Source organism: Sparus aurata, chromosome 14 (genome assembly GCF_900880675.1).
Source record: "Sparus aurata chromosome 14, fSpaAur1.1, whole genome shotgun sequence".
In the NCBI taxonomy this organism is placed as follows: domain Eukaryota; kingdom Metazoa; phylum Chordata; class Actinopteri; order Spariformes; family Sparidae; genus Sparus; species Sparus aurata.
Genome location: NC_044200.1, coordinates 12,845,745 through 12,863,528, shown reverse-complemented (window position 1 = coordinate 12,863,528; position 17,784 = coordinate 12,845,745). Strand labels below are relative to the sequence as shown.

The 17,784-nt window shown below is 41.2% G+C and overlaps 1 protein-coding gene across 6 annotated transcripts in view; it reads right to left on the bottom strand.

Moving 5' to 3' along the window:
• The window catches only part of znf800b (zinc finger protein 800b), a 32,054-nt gene extending 19,533 nt beyond the window's left edge, over positions 1-12,521 (bottom strand). For 2 of the 6 annotated variants that reach the window (XM_030440531.1, XM_030440532.1), the window contains exon 1: positions 12,439-12,521. In XM_030440531.1, coding sequence (XP_030296391.1) covers positions 12,439-12,464 — 26 coding nt within the window. In that variant the 5' untranslated portion in view covers positions 12,465-12,521. Of the gene's footprint in view, positions 1-9,174; positions 10,078-10,557; positions 10,809-10,899; positions 11,299-12,438 lie in introns of those variants that run through there. The other 4 variants (XM_030440533.1, XM_030440536.1, XM_030440535.1 and 1 more) reach the window with 3 other exon arrangements.
• Between the last annotated feature and the right edge of the window lie 5,263 nt (positions 12,522-17,784).

Genomic DNA, 17,784 nt, shown 5'->3' with positions numbered 1-17,784 from the left:
TAGGAGGAGTTTCTGAACGGAATTAAAATCAGAAAAACACTTGTGCACCTGTTTTGTGCATGCTTAATCAGGACCGAATGAAAAGGCCGCACATCTGTTTCAGTGGATCATTTGAAGGACTTGACGTAGCCTAAAACTGAGTATGAAGAAGACATGACTCAAAAATTCTAATCCATGACTAGATCTGATGATTTAGTCAGAGTTCAACATGACCTTTAGTCATGGTGGCGAGGCAAATTGATCATAGCTTACAGGTATTTCTGACAACTACAAACATCACACAGCAAAAGCATCATAAAATAACACACAAAATGTAACTATGTCCATAAGGCTGGAACACAATAATTATGCATGATAATATTTGTGGTAGAAGCCAGGTGTAGACAATTTAAAATTTCAGATGGATATGAAAACACAGGCCTTTGCAGACCACAGTCAAAGTCAGATACACTTAAAAAATGTCCAGTTATCCAGGTCTAACCACAGATTGTGAATTGATTTTTTCCCAGGTTGCAGTCAGAAATCAAACTTGTTTAACATCATACAAATGTGAGATGACCGTTAATGGTGATGTGTCTGTTATGCACACACCAGCTCACAGTTTGGACAAAATCAGGATTATAATCCGACATTAAACTGAATTGTGTGTTCCTGAAATAAAAAGCTTTTCCAGACTTCCAGACCTCTGACAGCTCTCCATTTTCATTCAAATTCACATGAAACAATCTGCTTCTAATATGGACGATGAACCAATTAAGAACTGTGTGATAACATGACAGCAGAGGTTACTGGCAGTGATCGAGCTGTCACTTGACAAACACAACTGGTTTGGAGCCTCTATTCAATGGAGCAGACTAGTGTAGTTGGATACTGTACTCAATAAAATATGGGTGATGGAAGCTGTAATTAACTTGTATCATACTACATTAATTTAGCAGATATCGTATGCAACAAATCACAGTTCAGTTCAATTCAGTGTATAAGGTGCAGACAGAGAGAGATGCTACAGGTGGACTATTATTTTTGGACTTTATTCCTGAACCATTTCTGAGCACAGGTTTGCCTTGTTGAATTTTAACTGTAATAAAGACACAATTAATTTCAAACAGAGCTATTAGATTTAAAAAATAATTTATATTCTAGCAAAATTAAGAGCAGGCATATTAATGTATTATGCACCTTCCCAGATTCTATTTATATCAGGGAGGGAGATTAACACTAGCCATTAACTATAATGGGAAATTAGGACTTTGACCGGAAAGTCTGTCTACCTTACTGACGACTGCGGCAACCTCAGGTTGTATTGCTCAATTTAAAAATAAATAGAGTTAATTTTAATTGATGCAATGCTTAAAGGTGATGATACATTTCAAACTCAGGTTAAATTACCTCTCGACATTGGTCAGAGCTGTGAGTATGAGCTTGAGTGAAATTGGCGCTCAATTATGTGTTAACTTGTTAGCTCTGTGGCCCCTAATGACCTGTTGAAGCTGTTTCTCAGCATTTCACCTCATGCATGCTGGGGAACACTCTAGCACCCTGTCATCCTGAATAGGAGCAAGTTATTACAGTGAATATATATGGATCAGACAATTCTGACAAAAGGAAAAAACTACACATAAAAACCTCTATGCATTAGGGAGCATCTAATGTAAAAGAGCTTTTACAGAAGTCAATGGGCCTCAAGTGTGATAATTTCTGTATTCTTATCATAAACCTCTCTTACTTTTTCTGTGAGGTTTACTCCTTTAACAGCACAATGTCACCTGTTCCTGAGGTGGTGAGCATCTATGAAGTTTGATCATTAGCATAATCAAAAATGTCACCCAAGACTAAAAAGCTGAACTGAAAAGCTGAAACAAATTGAGCAGTTCCAGTCATTTTATTAGAGGAAAGTATTAATAGTACAGTTGTCAAAAACATAGAGGAGATGGTGATCTGATAATTCTAACTAATGATCGACCCTGAAGGCATCCAGAATCTACTTTTCTGGTAAATCACAAAGATCATAGTGTGTAATGTCCTCTTCCTCTGTTCTCGGATGAGATCTGCATCGCATGAACAAACAATTAAAGTAATGTAGCCAACTAGACAGCTATAATAATTGAACAAATTACTTCACATGGATCTTCCTTGAGTAATGCATTGTAAATAATGCAGAGTGAGATACATCTTACAGCATGGCAGATGAGGAGCTTGTGTCCAGTGCAGCAGCTCTGTATTCCCCCTCTGTCTGAAAAGCTCTGTTTTAGCTCCTGTCCCTTTAAGACCCCCCTTCCGAATATCCAGTCTTCTGTGACTGGTCAACTTACAGCTACATGTCCGTCCCAGCATCACTAACAACAACACAGCAGCTGGATTAAATTAAAGTGTCAAACTACCTGATAGGCAACATTTGGAAAATGTATGACATGGTGATGTAGTATGACGTCACAAAGTCACAGTGTTAAAGGCAAGACTACTGACGACGCATTTCAGGCCCTTCAGGAGTGTTTTCTGTTGGAGAGAGGAGCTTCTATTGGTGCAGACTTTGCAAACTTTTTAAACTTCCGAGACCTTTTAAATGCACAACTACTGACTCACCGAAGGAAAGGGAAATTGAAAAAGCATAATAGGTCTCCTTTAAAGGTGCAAATGCTGAAATTATTTGAATATTTCATGGCTGGCTATATTCTACAGTATATTTCTCTTTAGAAAAGAGATCACAGTTTAGACTGTAGATCAAAATTGTGGCTACATAGATGACATTATTTTCTGGCTCGATCGACCAACCCTACTGCCAACAATTCCAACATTGGAGCTGCACTTTAAAGGGAAAGACATAAACAGGGAACGGCTCAGACTACATGAATCTATGCGAAAAACGGCTTTATAAAGCAAAACGCTCCATGACTAGTATTTGACAATCATGGATATATCCAGCAGGAGAGTATCATATCCTCCATGAGTTGATCTACACTGTCAGGTGCAACAGAGGATGATAATGCAAAGCGATAAAGAATGCATAAGGAAATCAGAGGCTGCTGTCGGAGTGAATTTTCCTGCTCTACAGAAATATCCTAATAAAAAATAACAAATCCTAAAAGCTCTCAGAAAATCACATAATACAGTGAATAAAATTAATTTCACATACATATTTAAACTTGTGACTAAAGTCATCTGTATTCAGGCATTATAATTCTTACTCAAAGCATGTACCATCTGTACTCGACTCATATGACAGGTCTATGCTCGTAAGTACGAAGAAAACTGACTGCCACAAATTCACCCTTAATCACCAGTTAAGAACAAATCTGTTTGTACGAGTGGTTCTGAGGCCTAAGATATGTCTGTAACAATCACAGTAAGAAATGTTACTTTACTGCCTTCATTTGCATCTACAGCTCCTTTTTTATATGGTAATCAACAGCTAGGTTCGTCTTGGGATTCAGATTCTCATTTGAGTGTGCCATGGCACTCAGAAGGTTGGAAATCCCAACCGAAGACCAACAGCAGCATAATTACTTTGTTGAGAAGTGTTTCATAAAAACCTGACAAGGAGCAGTCTGCCAGTGCTGACCGAGGCTTAAAAACCCCAGTGTGGACAACCATCTGAGAACACACACACACACAACAACACTCGCTTCTGAAGAGGCTTTATGTACTCCATTTACACTCACACTCCACAAGAGCTTCATACTCCATGTTCATAATGTCGACAGATAACAGATCCAGGTTTTATTCCATTTCTTTGCAAATGTCATGTTATTCTAAATATCAAACTCTGCCAAAGTGTTATCTGTGTGTGTAACTTCAGCATACTGATGTTTAGGCATAAAATATTTGTAAAGCAGTGCTGATTGGTGTCCTGGCCACACAACAACTAAAGGAGAAAGGATATTGTTCTGGATGTCCCATGATGTGGGAGAAAACTATTCCTTTCTCTACACAAGCTAAAAGACCAATTTCAAAAGATCAATGGGGAAGAAATAGATTTGAAAATATAATTTTCTTCTTTCCTCCTCAGCATATTACTTGATAAGCAACTGCTGCTGATGATGGTAACACTTGAAAAATGGCTAATACTGCATAAAAAAGATGAAGAAAATGAGCCTTTGTTGGGAATGAATGGGTGAGATGTGCCAGAAATGCTTGAGGCACTTTGAAAAAAAATCATCTGTGACTGACAACCCGAAGAATTTATCATTTAAACTCAGAAAATAATGTATTAACTTCTCCTGCTATACACAGTTATAACCATGAACAATCCCCTGGTACCTGGTTTACACACCCAGCTTCAAGACGTACTCCATCAGCAGCCTTAAAAACTAAATCTATAATTTCCTAATGTAAAAAACTTTGATTTTAAAGTTTATGTTTACACATTAACTGGTCTGACCAAACAAGCAACATCTTTTGCTTAATATTTCACCAATACACCTGACAATATCTCCTCTGGCGTTATAAGCAAACATGTTTACAGTTCCATATTCAGTGATAATTCATAATGAAATCAATTTGCCGTTTAAGAGGCAACAAATCAGGTAAACCCATGTCAGAGGAGCAAAGCCTCTTCTCATGTATCATCTTGTAAAAGTGTGCATCCACATACTGTACAATGTATGTATACATTCAAATGTGTATGTAGCTCTCAAGCCAATAGATGTGCGCCTGCAATCCAATCACCACTGCTTTCTCTGTTATTTCTGATGGCTGTGTCGAGGCGATCTGACAGGACTTCCTCCTAATGGAGGGACTCTACACTCACTAACATGGTGCTGACTGCTTGCAGACAAACCAGCCATACCACCTGACCACAAGATAGGATGGGACCAGTGATGTGGCCTATTGACGGAGTTCCCCTGTATGGTTAGGCGGTGTCTACTGAACTGGGGCATGACAGATGATGATGCTGTTGTTCCTTTAGTTGAACCCACCAAAAGGTTACGCGCAAAAATGGAAAGCAACAATAATTTGTTTTAAAATATCTAAACTTTATTTTTGTATTTATTTTTCTGACAACTTTACTTTTACTCCCTACATTTTAAACACAAATGTCTGAACATTGTACTACCTACATTTGCAAAACAGGCTTTTTTAGTTTAGTTCTAATGCATTTGAGGGGAGTGTTGGATTATCTTAATTTGGCATTATTTCAAGCCACCTTCTCAACATCACAAAGCTGATTTTAACCTATCAGTGCATATCACACATGGCAGGCAAAGCAAGACGGAAACAGACAAGAGAGGGAGACTCGAATGGAGAAAATACGCAAAAGTAACTACATCGGCAACACAGATGACATAAAGTTCAATTAGCTATGCACAGAAATGTCAGAGGGAAACTTTCTAACTTTTTCATTTTTTACACAAGTATCTGTACTTCTACTTGCAAAGGATGCATGTAGTTTTGCCACCTCTGATTATGCACAAGTAACTACTGTTTTCACGAACAAGACTTTACCTGCCGAACAGAAAATGTATTTGGTGTATGGCCGATGTTAATTTCCGACCCTGTTTGTGTCTTTGGCAGGGTGCGCCCTGTATTGACACTATCATCCATCAGCCCGGCAGTAGTCCTTTATGCTTAAAGATATCCCTTTTCTCCAAGCATTTTCTACATACAGTATGAGAGAATGGCATAGTTCATGATCTGTGGCTTTAATAAACTCTGGTTCTAGAAATGTTGGCAATCCAGGATGTGAAGCTGAGTGTCCTGCTGTCAACTTGGAATATTAAGTAATATTTGACAACAATTCCAATATGCATACAACCTGATTAACCTGAATACCCTGATTGTGTTACATTGTATAAAATGAAAATAAAAACAGAATGCAATCATTTTTAAACAAATTGTTTCCACTGACAACAGCCTTAGGAGCAATCATGAGTTTCACAAAGTGTTGAACCTTGTCCCACCCTTGCTTGTGAACGACTGAGTCTTTCCAGGATTCCCCTTTCATATCCGATCATGACACCATCACCTGTTACCAATTAACCTGTTCTGAACAGATGTTTTTTAGAATTCCACAACTTTTGCAGTCTTTTGTTGCTCCTGTCCCAAGTTGTTTGATTGAAACGTGTTGCAGAAATCAATTCAGAATAAGCATATACTTGCACCAATCAGTTAGACTGATGAGGTAAAACTTTGCACTTTTTCAATAGTATATATCAACAAGCATTAGCAAGTTATCACCGTTAGTTTTATGCTTTGCACAGCGTCCCAAGTTATCTGGAGTCAGGCGTGTACATAAAACAGACAGTAAATCTATGTTCTAAAAACATGTTACACTACCAACATTCAATTCAACTTTTAAAGTGTCACACAAAAAGTGAAGAGATTATGCTGTGTGGTGATGTTACGTATCCAGGCCTCCATCTCATCCAGCTCCTTTGCAAAAATGTACCCTACATTAAGTACATACATAGTATGTTCAATGTATATTCAGTATATTCAATGACATGACACCACAGCTTCTCTGTGCCGAGCAAAAAGAAAGGGGGGGGGGGGAGTTTCCAAACTTCCATCTCATCCACTAACTGATCAGCCATGTGATCTTGTATACAAACAATTTGGTACTAAATGTGAAAATGTCACGCCATTTTATTAAACTAAGGCCTAAACCTTAATCACTGTGGCAACAAATCATTCTCATGAATTTCTTTGCAAATAAGCGAATAACCAGGGGGCACTCACACACACACACACACACAAATTACACATATATGCAGAGTTGTGTGCCTACATGCACTCCCACATTTCCAAGTTCTGGAAATACTGCTCAGTCTCTCAATCAGCAAATTTCACTTTCTCTACAGATTTCACAGCTCAACAAAGTTAGATATTAAAACAGACGCTGTTTTAAGGATCTACAAAAAGCTCCACCTGTTTTCCTGTGACAACTTTCTTCTATTAATCAAACTGAAACATAGTTGGTGGCAGGAAAACAGTCTGATTTGGTGAAACTTGTTATTGGATCTTCAGAAGTGGATATGAAAGGGAAATTCTGCACTGTGCATTGTGTAAGAGCTGTAGCAGCAGAGTGTGGAAAAGGAGCATGGACACACATTTAAATAAATATAGCCATGGGAGATGCATAATGGGCATTTTCAGGGCAGGTGTGGATGTGCAGCCTATGATCTTTGAAATCAAGCCTCTGAAATCACATGTAAATGTATAATTAAACACTGTACATGGTGATGTCAACATGGGGCAAAAAAGCAGCAATTAATGTGACATTCACAGAGCAGTACTGGGCTGATCTTTTCAAAGTAACCAGAGCATGCTTGGTCACAATGGCTAGAAAGTAGGCCCTCGTTGACAGGTGGAGCTGTGCTGGAGACTCTGTGTTCCCCACTGACACAGTAGGACAACTATGTAGGTAAGGCTTGTGTACTCGCTAACTGTTCAATGGGACCTAGAATTGTCTGACCGCTGCTTCCTGGTTTTCAGGTCGTACATTTAACTGGACAAGTAGTGTCACTGACTTACTTATCATCTAGCTGACGGATTTTCTGGAGATGTCTTCGTGTCAGTCTCTCTGTTTGCCTTTCCGACAGGTTACAAGTTAATGGGTTCATTGAATGACTTAACTTGCACATTGGTTTGATGAGGTGACTCAGTGACTTAACACGGCAGTGCTACATCATTAAACCGACTGAATCACTCAGTGACATCACCGAACTGAAAGTTGCAGTCAACAGCCACTCTGGTAAATAGAAAAAACAGTGATACCTGGGAAACTTTATCAGGGAAGAGAGCCAGCTAGTCTTGGCTGCTCTTCTAATAAGGAAATACTAATCTCCAGTTGCTATAACCCAAAGCCTCATGGGATAACGGAGGGCCAGCTGCGGCAGCCAAAAGACCTGCAAATGGGATGAATGCAAACAATAATCTTTAAAGTAAAGTATCTGAAATATGCAGGCCAATTCTGTCAACTTCAGGCTAATCTGTCTTTCCATTTTATTTCCGTTCCTTATAACCCACTTTGTTATCTACACTCATGCCCTAGTTACCCGTTCATTTTCCTCCTCAAGGTTAGACTGCCCATCTCTACTGTGTCAGAGTTTCTCAGGTAATGTGTTATACATTTCAGAGGGAGTGGAGGGAATGAGCCAAATCTGAACTGATGAATTAACTTTACAACGCATGCACAGTAGAACCATCTCTACACTTAAACTCAGACCGAGCCACGTTCTTGTATACATCAGTTTCCAGTCAAACAATCATACACTAAAACACAGCCACATGTGAGTAGAAATTGAACCAATGAACCAAACTCTCAACAGACTCAGGCCTGAATCTCTACTTTAGGAGACACCTTCTGGGGTGTGGGTAGCAATCTGTATGCCTTGTTTTGCAACTGAAACAATATTTATCAAACTACCTGACCGCATCTGTAGCCCTTTTTAACTAAGCAGGAAGTGGACATTGTCATCTAAATTCAGCTAAGCCCCATAAAACATCTTTACACCAGATGACTTATTTAGATTAATTTTTTAAAAAATCTAAAAAATCTATGTATTTGCACTATATTCACAGTATAACTTATTTCCCATATTTATACATTTTGGTCATATTACCTTTAAGTCTATTTTTATATTGTAAAAGGCGACATTACATCATATCACTATTATCATATCAGCATAACAATAGGTGTTATGGTAACAGCATGTCACCGATCAGACTGAGAAACTGATCAAATATTAATTGTACATTTCCCCCACAACATCAGCCCGTAAGGTATTTTCATGCTGACTGAATCTCCACACTCCGGTTTGAGATTTTCAGGACTTTCTGCCTCTTGAATAAGTTCTCTGGTCTCGGGCTCCGGTGGATGAAACCATGCGCAGTGCCCAAAAGCGCAACAGCAACAAATAAAACGTTCCTGGATGAAACGCCCTGCTCATCTCCATACCAGAAACGCGTGGCGCGCTGTGGATGTTCACAAACACGACGCGGATGTGTATCCAGTGTCCGAATCATAATCCGACCGTATCCTCTGCGCTGTTAATAAAGGCTTTACGGTCATATCATCAGGATCCAGTGGAGAGACATTTATCAACACATGAGCGACTCCACAATAGCCACATGCATCGAGCACCATGAGGGGAGGACCGGACGGATACACTCCTCTCCTGCTGGCCTTTCGAGCCCTAAAGCAGGTTTAGCCAGTGTGTGCACGCATCCACTTACGCATCCCAGGCAGAGCGAAGGAAACCTAACCATCCCGAATAAACTGCGCGATCTTCCGCGTTGATACGGAATCCCAAGTCGGTGCACTACTGGAGAGTGGAAGCGCACGGCGATTGTTGCCGCCCGGGTCCGTGTCTATTGGTTCCCTTTCAGCTGGGGCAGCGTCAGCACACACACACACACACACAGTCTCCATTTGCAACTCCATCGCCCCCCATGGGCGTGCGAGGCCGCGGGCTGTGACGCAAATGGCACTGGGTGATTTGCAAATGACATATCTTCCTCAATCAGTGTCGTCGCCGCGGGGACTGGTCCAATTCACCACATATAACACACAGATATATCCACCCGATGGTGGGTGACGAGTAAATAAAGGCGGATGAGCCGTTCGCTCTACGGGGATGCGGTTGCATAACTCAGGAAACTTAATAAAAATGTGCACGGAGCGAGCGATGTGCAGTCTCCGTGGCTGGTGTTTTGTCGTTGTTGCGAGTTGATCGTGATGGCCTGTACCAAAACACACTCAGTACACGAATCAGTCCTCGACTTTTGGCCACAGAAGGAACCAAGCGGAGCGTATTCACAGGGAACCGAGTGGCCTCGCTATGGTGGATGTGTGGTGGCCAGTGCTAGGACGCATGCACGTAGCTGACGGGGAAAGACAGGACAGCCGGAGTGGGACTTAGGACCGCATTCACAGGCCATAAAGGGCCCGCGTGAATACTATTGTGCTCTTTTATCCAAGAGTCCCCAACTATTTACAAAAGGTTGGCCAACACACACAAAAAATATCGCGGCGAAATGGTGGCGGCGGTTACAGCAGCTGCCACTACGCTCTGCGCAAAGCAGCAGCACAATCATTGCGCAGCGCCGGACTTCCCCAGTTTTGTGCAAACTATGTGATTCGTCCAAAAGACTTTTATTTTTTTATCTCATTCAGGCTGTCCTCGTCTGGCGAGCTGCGAACCAGAGCGCAGGGCAGTCGCCGTTCTCATGGCACGATTTGCATCGCCCCCCCATTATCCCCGAAAATCTCTTTTTACACGCTTATACTGGCAGCCTAAAAAAAACCACCACTATTTGTGGGCAACAAAGGGGACAGCTTGACTTGATCAAAGGAAAAGCCAAATACGAAATGCACCTTTCGAGCCGTTAGAGAGAGGCCCCCTCGTAACGATTGCAGCATGGCAGGGGAGTGCGGCGTAAAAACGAGCTAACCCGAATAAAATACACACAAAGACAAGGTGCAGTGCTGCCACAAATACGTCCATCATCACCCTGGTAATAACACTAAACCATCCCCTGGCATTTGGATTAGCCTGAAGCCGGCGAGGATGGCGTTATTATGAATGTAAAACGCTGCGTTTTGCGGCTCCGTGCCACCTTTTCCAAGAAGCAGCTTGGCGCACAGGACCGGTGACCCTTCCATCTTTGCGCGTCCTTCTACCGAGCGAAATCGCGAGCCGTCTCACATTTTGACGATTCGCTGTTGAATAAAACACATTGCGGTAGGTGATTTCCTCTTCGCGGGGCTGAACGCGGCACGTAGAGGCTGCTACAACTCTCTGAAACTATTCCTCTCCCCGCCGCGGCCAGGCAGAAACAAGAGGGCGATGACGCCATTTTCTGCAAAACAACCACGCTCGGGAAGCCAGAGCGAAGGAGGTTTTAACCCGCTCCGCAGCCACCCAGTGCCGCCGAATCGCACTAAAAACAAGTCCTTACCTTGTATTTGTTGGATGGCGGGTGGAATCGCGTGTTCGACGGGGGTAAAACTGCGCGGCGGTGGCTACTTCTCGTCCGGAGCTTGTTTATTTCGCCTCCCAGCGTCCCCGGCTCACTCTGAACAAGTTCGGTCTGCGAGCCGCTGTCTTTGTGCACCCAGAGGAGCCTCTCAGCATTAAGCCCGGTCCCTGCGCAAAGGTGCACCCTCTACGTCCAATTTCGCCTGGAAATGCGGGCACTTCGGGGCGACAGCGTGCGAAAAAATTAACGATCCGGACCCCTTTGGACGAAGAAGAAGTTCACGATTTTCGAGGTTTTAACCAAAGGCCACGATCGGAGAGCGGATTCATCCACCAAAACGCGCAACACCTTCTCGCAGGACACAGAGCTCTCCACCAAGAGCACCACGACGCAAACGCAAACTCGAGCAGGAGGGGATACACCCTCCCGAAACTTTGAAAAACTTGTGACAAATCCGCATATCGACAATTCACTGAAAACCTTACACGTGTGACTGGGTGACCATTTCAAGTACTGGACTTTTAAGTGATGATCAGAAATGTGTGGCCCAAATTAAATGCCTTTTTATATAGAAATATTATGAAATGCGGGGATCACAAGTTCATCCAGCAGACACACATCATGACCTGCATGTTGGTCAAATGCCCCCTTGAATTGTCACATTTGGAAAGGTTTAAAACTGAGATGTATTAAACTTGTTCGGCATCACTTCCTGCACTGTCTATCTGAGTATCTGGGGATGAATGTTACTGAACCGTCCTTAATTTGGATGGATACTCCACTGACGTCCGTCCATGGACATCTTAACCAAACTTTGGCAGCTGCTGACTATAAACTCGTCTCTTCACAATCATAATTGTTGTGGGGTTTTGGTCTGATTTGAAAAAATCCGAAAAGCGCTAATGCAGGAGTTTGAAAAAGTGGTCTCCAACTCAAGTCAATCAATTATCGACACAAATACCATTAGGCTAATTGTTATTGACTATTTGTTTGCCGGTTTATGTTAATAAGGTTTACACTTGGATTTCTATTTTCTTATTTGGCAAAGGAAATTAGTTGTAACAACTTTAAAAAAAAATGTTTAATACTGGCTGGAAATAATGTTAGCTAGTTAAATTTAGCAGAAGCAGAAGTACCGTTGGTATAAGCTAGCCTTAAGCTAGTAATTTATGATATATTATTTTAGCCGTACACACTTTACCCCCCTCACGATAACTTTCCTCATGTTTAACTTGTTTTAAAACATCCGAGAAAACCAAACCTTGACCATGCCCCACGTGTTGTCATATCCCGGCGTAATAAAACGACAGGTGTGCCATGAATTCAACTTTTTCTTTGCCATTTTTGTCGCAAAAAAGCTAGCTAGCTTAACTAAAACCAAGCGAATGCTGCGAGTGAAACAAACGGCTAGGTTAGCTTCACGTTTACACTGAAGGTAGGCACATCTCTATCTGAAGTCATCATAACAATAATTATATTCATATCATATTGCTAATTTAAGCTATGGCAAGTCCTTACCTTGTTTCCAGAGTCTCGAACAGCATTCAGTCTGTCCAGTCCCTATCAGCTGATATACAACATAAATTTAAATAATGACCAACACCTGTGACTTCATAACAACATGGCTGCATATTATTTACAATTTAAAGTAAGTGGGTTCCAGATGATAAGCTAAAGTTAGCTAGCTAATCTATTAATTTACCTGTTTTTCTTGTGTTTAATGTAAAAATGATACATATAAATACTACATGTATGATTGTGTAGGGGATGATGAGCAGCTTCCATGTTGACCAGTTAGGGATTGTGCTAGATGTTTTTTGACAGGGAGGTTATGAAAAAGGGTTAAATAAATTCATTTGGGAGTTATTAGTCATGGAGAAAGAGGGCTTTGCAGTGACTTGATCTAAAAGTTTTGCAAGTCGGACGGGGATGAATGTGGATTAACCGATTGGGAAAACGGCTGTGGTCAAATAATTAAGCTTATAAAACCTTAATAGTGCGTCAGTAGGCCTGCATAAGTGTAGCTGTGTGTTTTATAGAGGCAATGATATGGTGTGGTGTGATCTAGCTCTTAAATACGGGTCGAATGATGTGGCTTCATCAGGGCCGATACCGATAATTAGAAATCAGGGAGCTTGTAAACGGATATTTTGGGGCCGATGTTCATTTGCAGTAAAAACAACGATCTGTGTGGCAAAGTTTCAAACAACCAGTGATCGGGGAATAAGACTCCCGCACACTGTCCACTGCGCTTGCCGTTAAGTTTAGTGACAACAGCCTTTTTTCGGTACTTAGACCTTCATAGGGTGATCTTACAAGACAACAGAGCAGGCTGTCTTAAATCCCATCAAACACACCTGGACCAACAAATCTACGCCACGGAATGAAAACCATTTATTTTTTTAAAACATCCTTAAAGTAAAAGTTCATATATCAATCAATACCGTATGGAGGGTTGCAAAAGTTACTAGTTACTTTGCAGATTCAGATTATTCTGTGTTTGAAGGCTATTATTCGTGACATGTTCCCAATCGGATGTTGTCATGGGCGGAATGTTGTGCGGGACGATACTGCGTCAGGGACGGAGTGACACATTTTTACGTTTGTTTAATTCATCTGCAGTCTGAAAGAAAAAAAAATAACCGATACTAATAATCGGAAAATGCTGACTATCGGCCTGATGATTGGCCTGGGCTGATAATGTATTGTATAGTAGAGTAGAATAGTCCTAGTACGAGCACTAATCATTGCGTAATGTGCTGCTTGGGAATAATAAAGTTATGAGCAGTAATTTAACAAGCTTAGTACCCTTAAACCAAAGGACCAAAAGGAAACCACAGAGATAACTTTATTACTGTATCTTATGGATTTTAAAGTGTATATTAAAAGTTACTACTTTTTCATACTTTCATAGCAAGGCTGCCCAAAGTTGGGCTCATGGGCCAAAGTTGGTTTGATTGGTTGGTTGATTTGGCCTGCCAGATGTTTTTGGCCAAAAGTAAAATAACAATATTTTGTTTAGTGTTTATGCTGTTTTATTTTTTGTGAGGTAAAATGCTTTTTAAATACGTGGGATCTCTCTTTGTTAATATTTTCTTTTAATAATCCAAGCATGGCTGGCGGAGGGACAAAAGGTGATCAAGGGAACTTTGGATCCTCGTTAGATGGAAGCTCCGAGAGGCAAGTGGAACAAAAGCAAAAAATTAGGGAACACACAGAGATTTTCCTGGCAATATATTTTTTCACGTGTTCTTGTGTCATGAACACAGGAGCGAAAACAATTTAGATCAGACTCAGAAAAGAGATCACCAGATTTCTCTCACTTGCCTCTCGGGTCTCCTTGCACAGTACCATTTGGCATCTTAACAATAAAATATACAAAACAACAGGTGTTTTTTCTTTTGGCCCGTGGTCCACCTTTAAGTGTCAGTTTCGGCCTTCCGTGGGGAAATGTTTGGGCACCCCTATTCTATAATATGCTATAGTATTTGTTCTGGTACCTGAATATTGGCTTATGGATTGTGATTCAGGACGACCGGGTGTCAACACCTGAAAAACAAAAGTCTTCCAGTTCCCCTGCCTGACAACTCATTTCAGTGAGAAAACTGTAGCAGCCAAGTGACATAAAGATTTAAAATGTAAACACTGTGGGTATCCACATTAAACAGCGACTGAAAGCCAACCGTTAGAGATCAATTTAGAGTCTATATAGTTTTTTATCCATAACAGCGTGACATTTTGAGTTACTCCTTTTGCAAAACATCTTGAGCATCTCATTAAAATGTTTGTTTTTTTTTATTTAGCCACCAGGATAGGCAGCATTTAATAGGTATCACACATGTTTAAAGGGGCACTGTGTAGTTTTGGGGAAGAGATTCAAACTCAGAATTTGAATATTTAAAATATTAATAAGGTAATAACACAAAAATGAGAAAATGTACTTCTTCCTCAAGTGAATAAACGTGCTGTTCTCGGAGGTCCCCAGAACACTGTTAGAAGCTAGAAGGGAGGCAGGGTCCGCCACTTATAAACAAAGTCAAACAGTATGAAATTGTCTTGGTCAGTTTGTTTATTCCGTTTTATCAGACATTTTTCTTAGGGCTAAAAAAAAGAAATCAGTCAATGAAGATCTTTCTCTCCTGATTCAAATTACTTGTCCAAACCTACATACTGCACCTTTAAAAATAACAGAACCATGGTGCTGACATTCTCAAATCAAAGACAGAAAAAAACACTCAACTCACTGAATGCAAAGTGGGTAGAAGTTGTGGTCATTGGGGGGGGGGGGGGGATTTAAAAAAAAAAAAACTTCTATAAGAGTTATAATCCCTGCCAGCTCTTTCCTTTAGGGCTCACGAGAGCGTTCAACAAAAGGTGCCCACCACTATCGCCTGTACACAATTAACCAAAGCACCAGCATAATTCCATTATCATAAGAATGCTGTTTTGAGATGGGGGGAGAACCTCCTCGGCATTCATGTTCGTCGGCACGAATAGAGCCGGGAGCTTTTATCTTCTCAACGACAGGCGGGCTTGCATTCATCACACCACCTAGTGAGATAGTGAGATGTTTGGACACTTTTTTTTGTGTGTGTGCAGGAAAAATAATCAATTTATGCTGTTAATTTCAATAGCCTGTTTATAATTATAGTATGGGCGACAAGTGGGCTTTGTTGGGGGGGGGGGGGTGGGGGGGGGGGGGGAACTGGTGAAGATCCTGGAGATTAGAGGTACAACTTCCAGTGTGATCCACTTAGTACACATCAGATTTGTGCACAAATCTCCCACCATTTCTCTTTTTTCATGCATCATTTGTTAGCTTTCATCGGAAGCTGCACGTTAGCTGCTGTGAGTATGAATTCTGCGGACGACCTGTGCTGTAATTGTTGCCCCCCAGCAGGAGTATCGGGGAATAAATGAAGACTAAATAAGAGCAGTTCCTCACTCTGAGGTTGGCATCATTCTCCCCCCCCCCCTTCGCCCGCGTCTCTCTCCCCGAGCGCCCCTGATCTGATTTGTGTCTGATGAGATCTGAGGTCGTGTTAAGAGGTACACTGACCACAAGGTGTCAATGTTGTAGGGAATGTGTCTCTCCCTGCCTGTCATCTTCAGTCCATTAATGTGCAAAGAGGAAAAAAAAAAGCGCCGAGGGAAAGCAGGCGGGTAGAAAAATATGCCTGCTGCATGTCATGCTCAAATAAATCTAATTGGATGAAGCGATTTGTCGGGAGAGCAGTAATAGATGGATGTCGAGCGAGCTGCACATGTAACTACAGCCGGTGCCTCGGTGCTGTTTAATGTGTTTGGGTAAATGGATTTTTGCGCATACACAACTTCTTAAAAGGTGCACTGGAAGTAGTTTTGGGGATGAGGAGAAAGATCTTCACTGACTGATTTTTTTTTTAATGCCTAAATAAACAAACTAGCTTCCTTTTAATGACTTAATAAACAGAATAAACAAACTGACCTCAAAGCACAACACAATTTCACACTGTTTGACTTTGTTTATATGTGGCGGACCCTGCCACCTTTCTAGCTTCAGACAGTGTTCTGTGAGAACAGCTTGTTTATTAGGCTAAGGAGTAAACAAATGTTTCTGAGTTTGTATTATAACCTCATTGATATTGTAAATATTAAAAAACAAAAAAAATCTGAGTTTGAATTTCTGCTCCAAAACTAATGAGTGCCCCTTCGAAAAACGTCCCCAAACTGCCCGACATAATACCAAAAGAGTACAATGCACACAGTTTGTTTTAGGCCTGAATCTTTCCTCTTAAAAGAAAAACGATGTTTGGATATGGGAGAGACATTGCAGTGCAGAACAGTGATCATGAAAAAATTATGCAGCGGCTCCTTTCTGTGGAAAAAAAACTTTCACAAACTCCAGCCTCAGATGCGAATGGCGGAGCAATCTGTGGGGGATCACAGCGCCAATGAGCGCGCAGTGTTTTGTCAGTTTGTATTTTGCGTTTTTCTTCCCTTTGCAAAATGCAAAAATGAGATCCAGTTTCTGTCTGATCTTTGTCACGTGCCTCCTCCTTTCCTCAGATAGGAGAGTTACCATGAAGAGGGCGTGTGAGCTCGCTCGAACTACATGACCTTATGGGCAGTTTGACTGTTCAATATCAAGTCAATTGACTTAAAGATTGCAGCCTGCTATTGACATTTTTCACATGATCTCCAGCCTAAACTCTCACAGACAGACAGTGTTTGTTACATCGGGTTTTTTTGGGCCTGTTCCGAGGGTTACTGAGTAAAACCCGGAGCTGGGACGAGTGGTTCTCAGCGAAGATCCAGATTACTCCGTATTATTGTGTTACGAGAACGCTGTCAAAAGCCGACAGAGGATTAAAATAAAAGTCCATTAGAACAGAATCAGGGTATACTGTGTATTGAAGCCTCCGGGAATTCAAACCCGATCAAAAGTCAGACCACGTGTCATTTCCAAAGAAGAAATACCACAATCTAACACTCAAATTCATAAGCACTAAAACATATACACACATCATTTGGAGAGGAAACTTTAATCAGAAAACATACATCTTCGAGGATTTGTTTTCATGACTGAATAAACTAAAACTAAACAAACTCATATTAAACTGATTTGCTCTGTTTGTGATTGCCGGGTCCTTTTAAGTCATCACTTAGCTAGCTTCCCTCTAAGGACAGCTTATTCAACCTTATTCAAAGGGGAAAAAAACAATGTATGGATGTTTGTAATCCCTCTCAGGAATCACCAACAGGACATGTGCAGCGGTGTCTATATCTACAGAGACCCTGCCCTCCACCTTTATTTTCTTGATATTTTCCTCTGTTTCAGGTGCGTCAGCCTTTGGACACAGGTTGCGTAGCCTCCAGCCAATA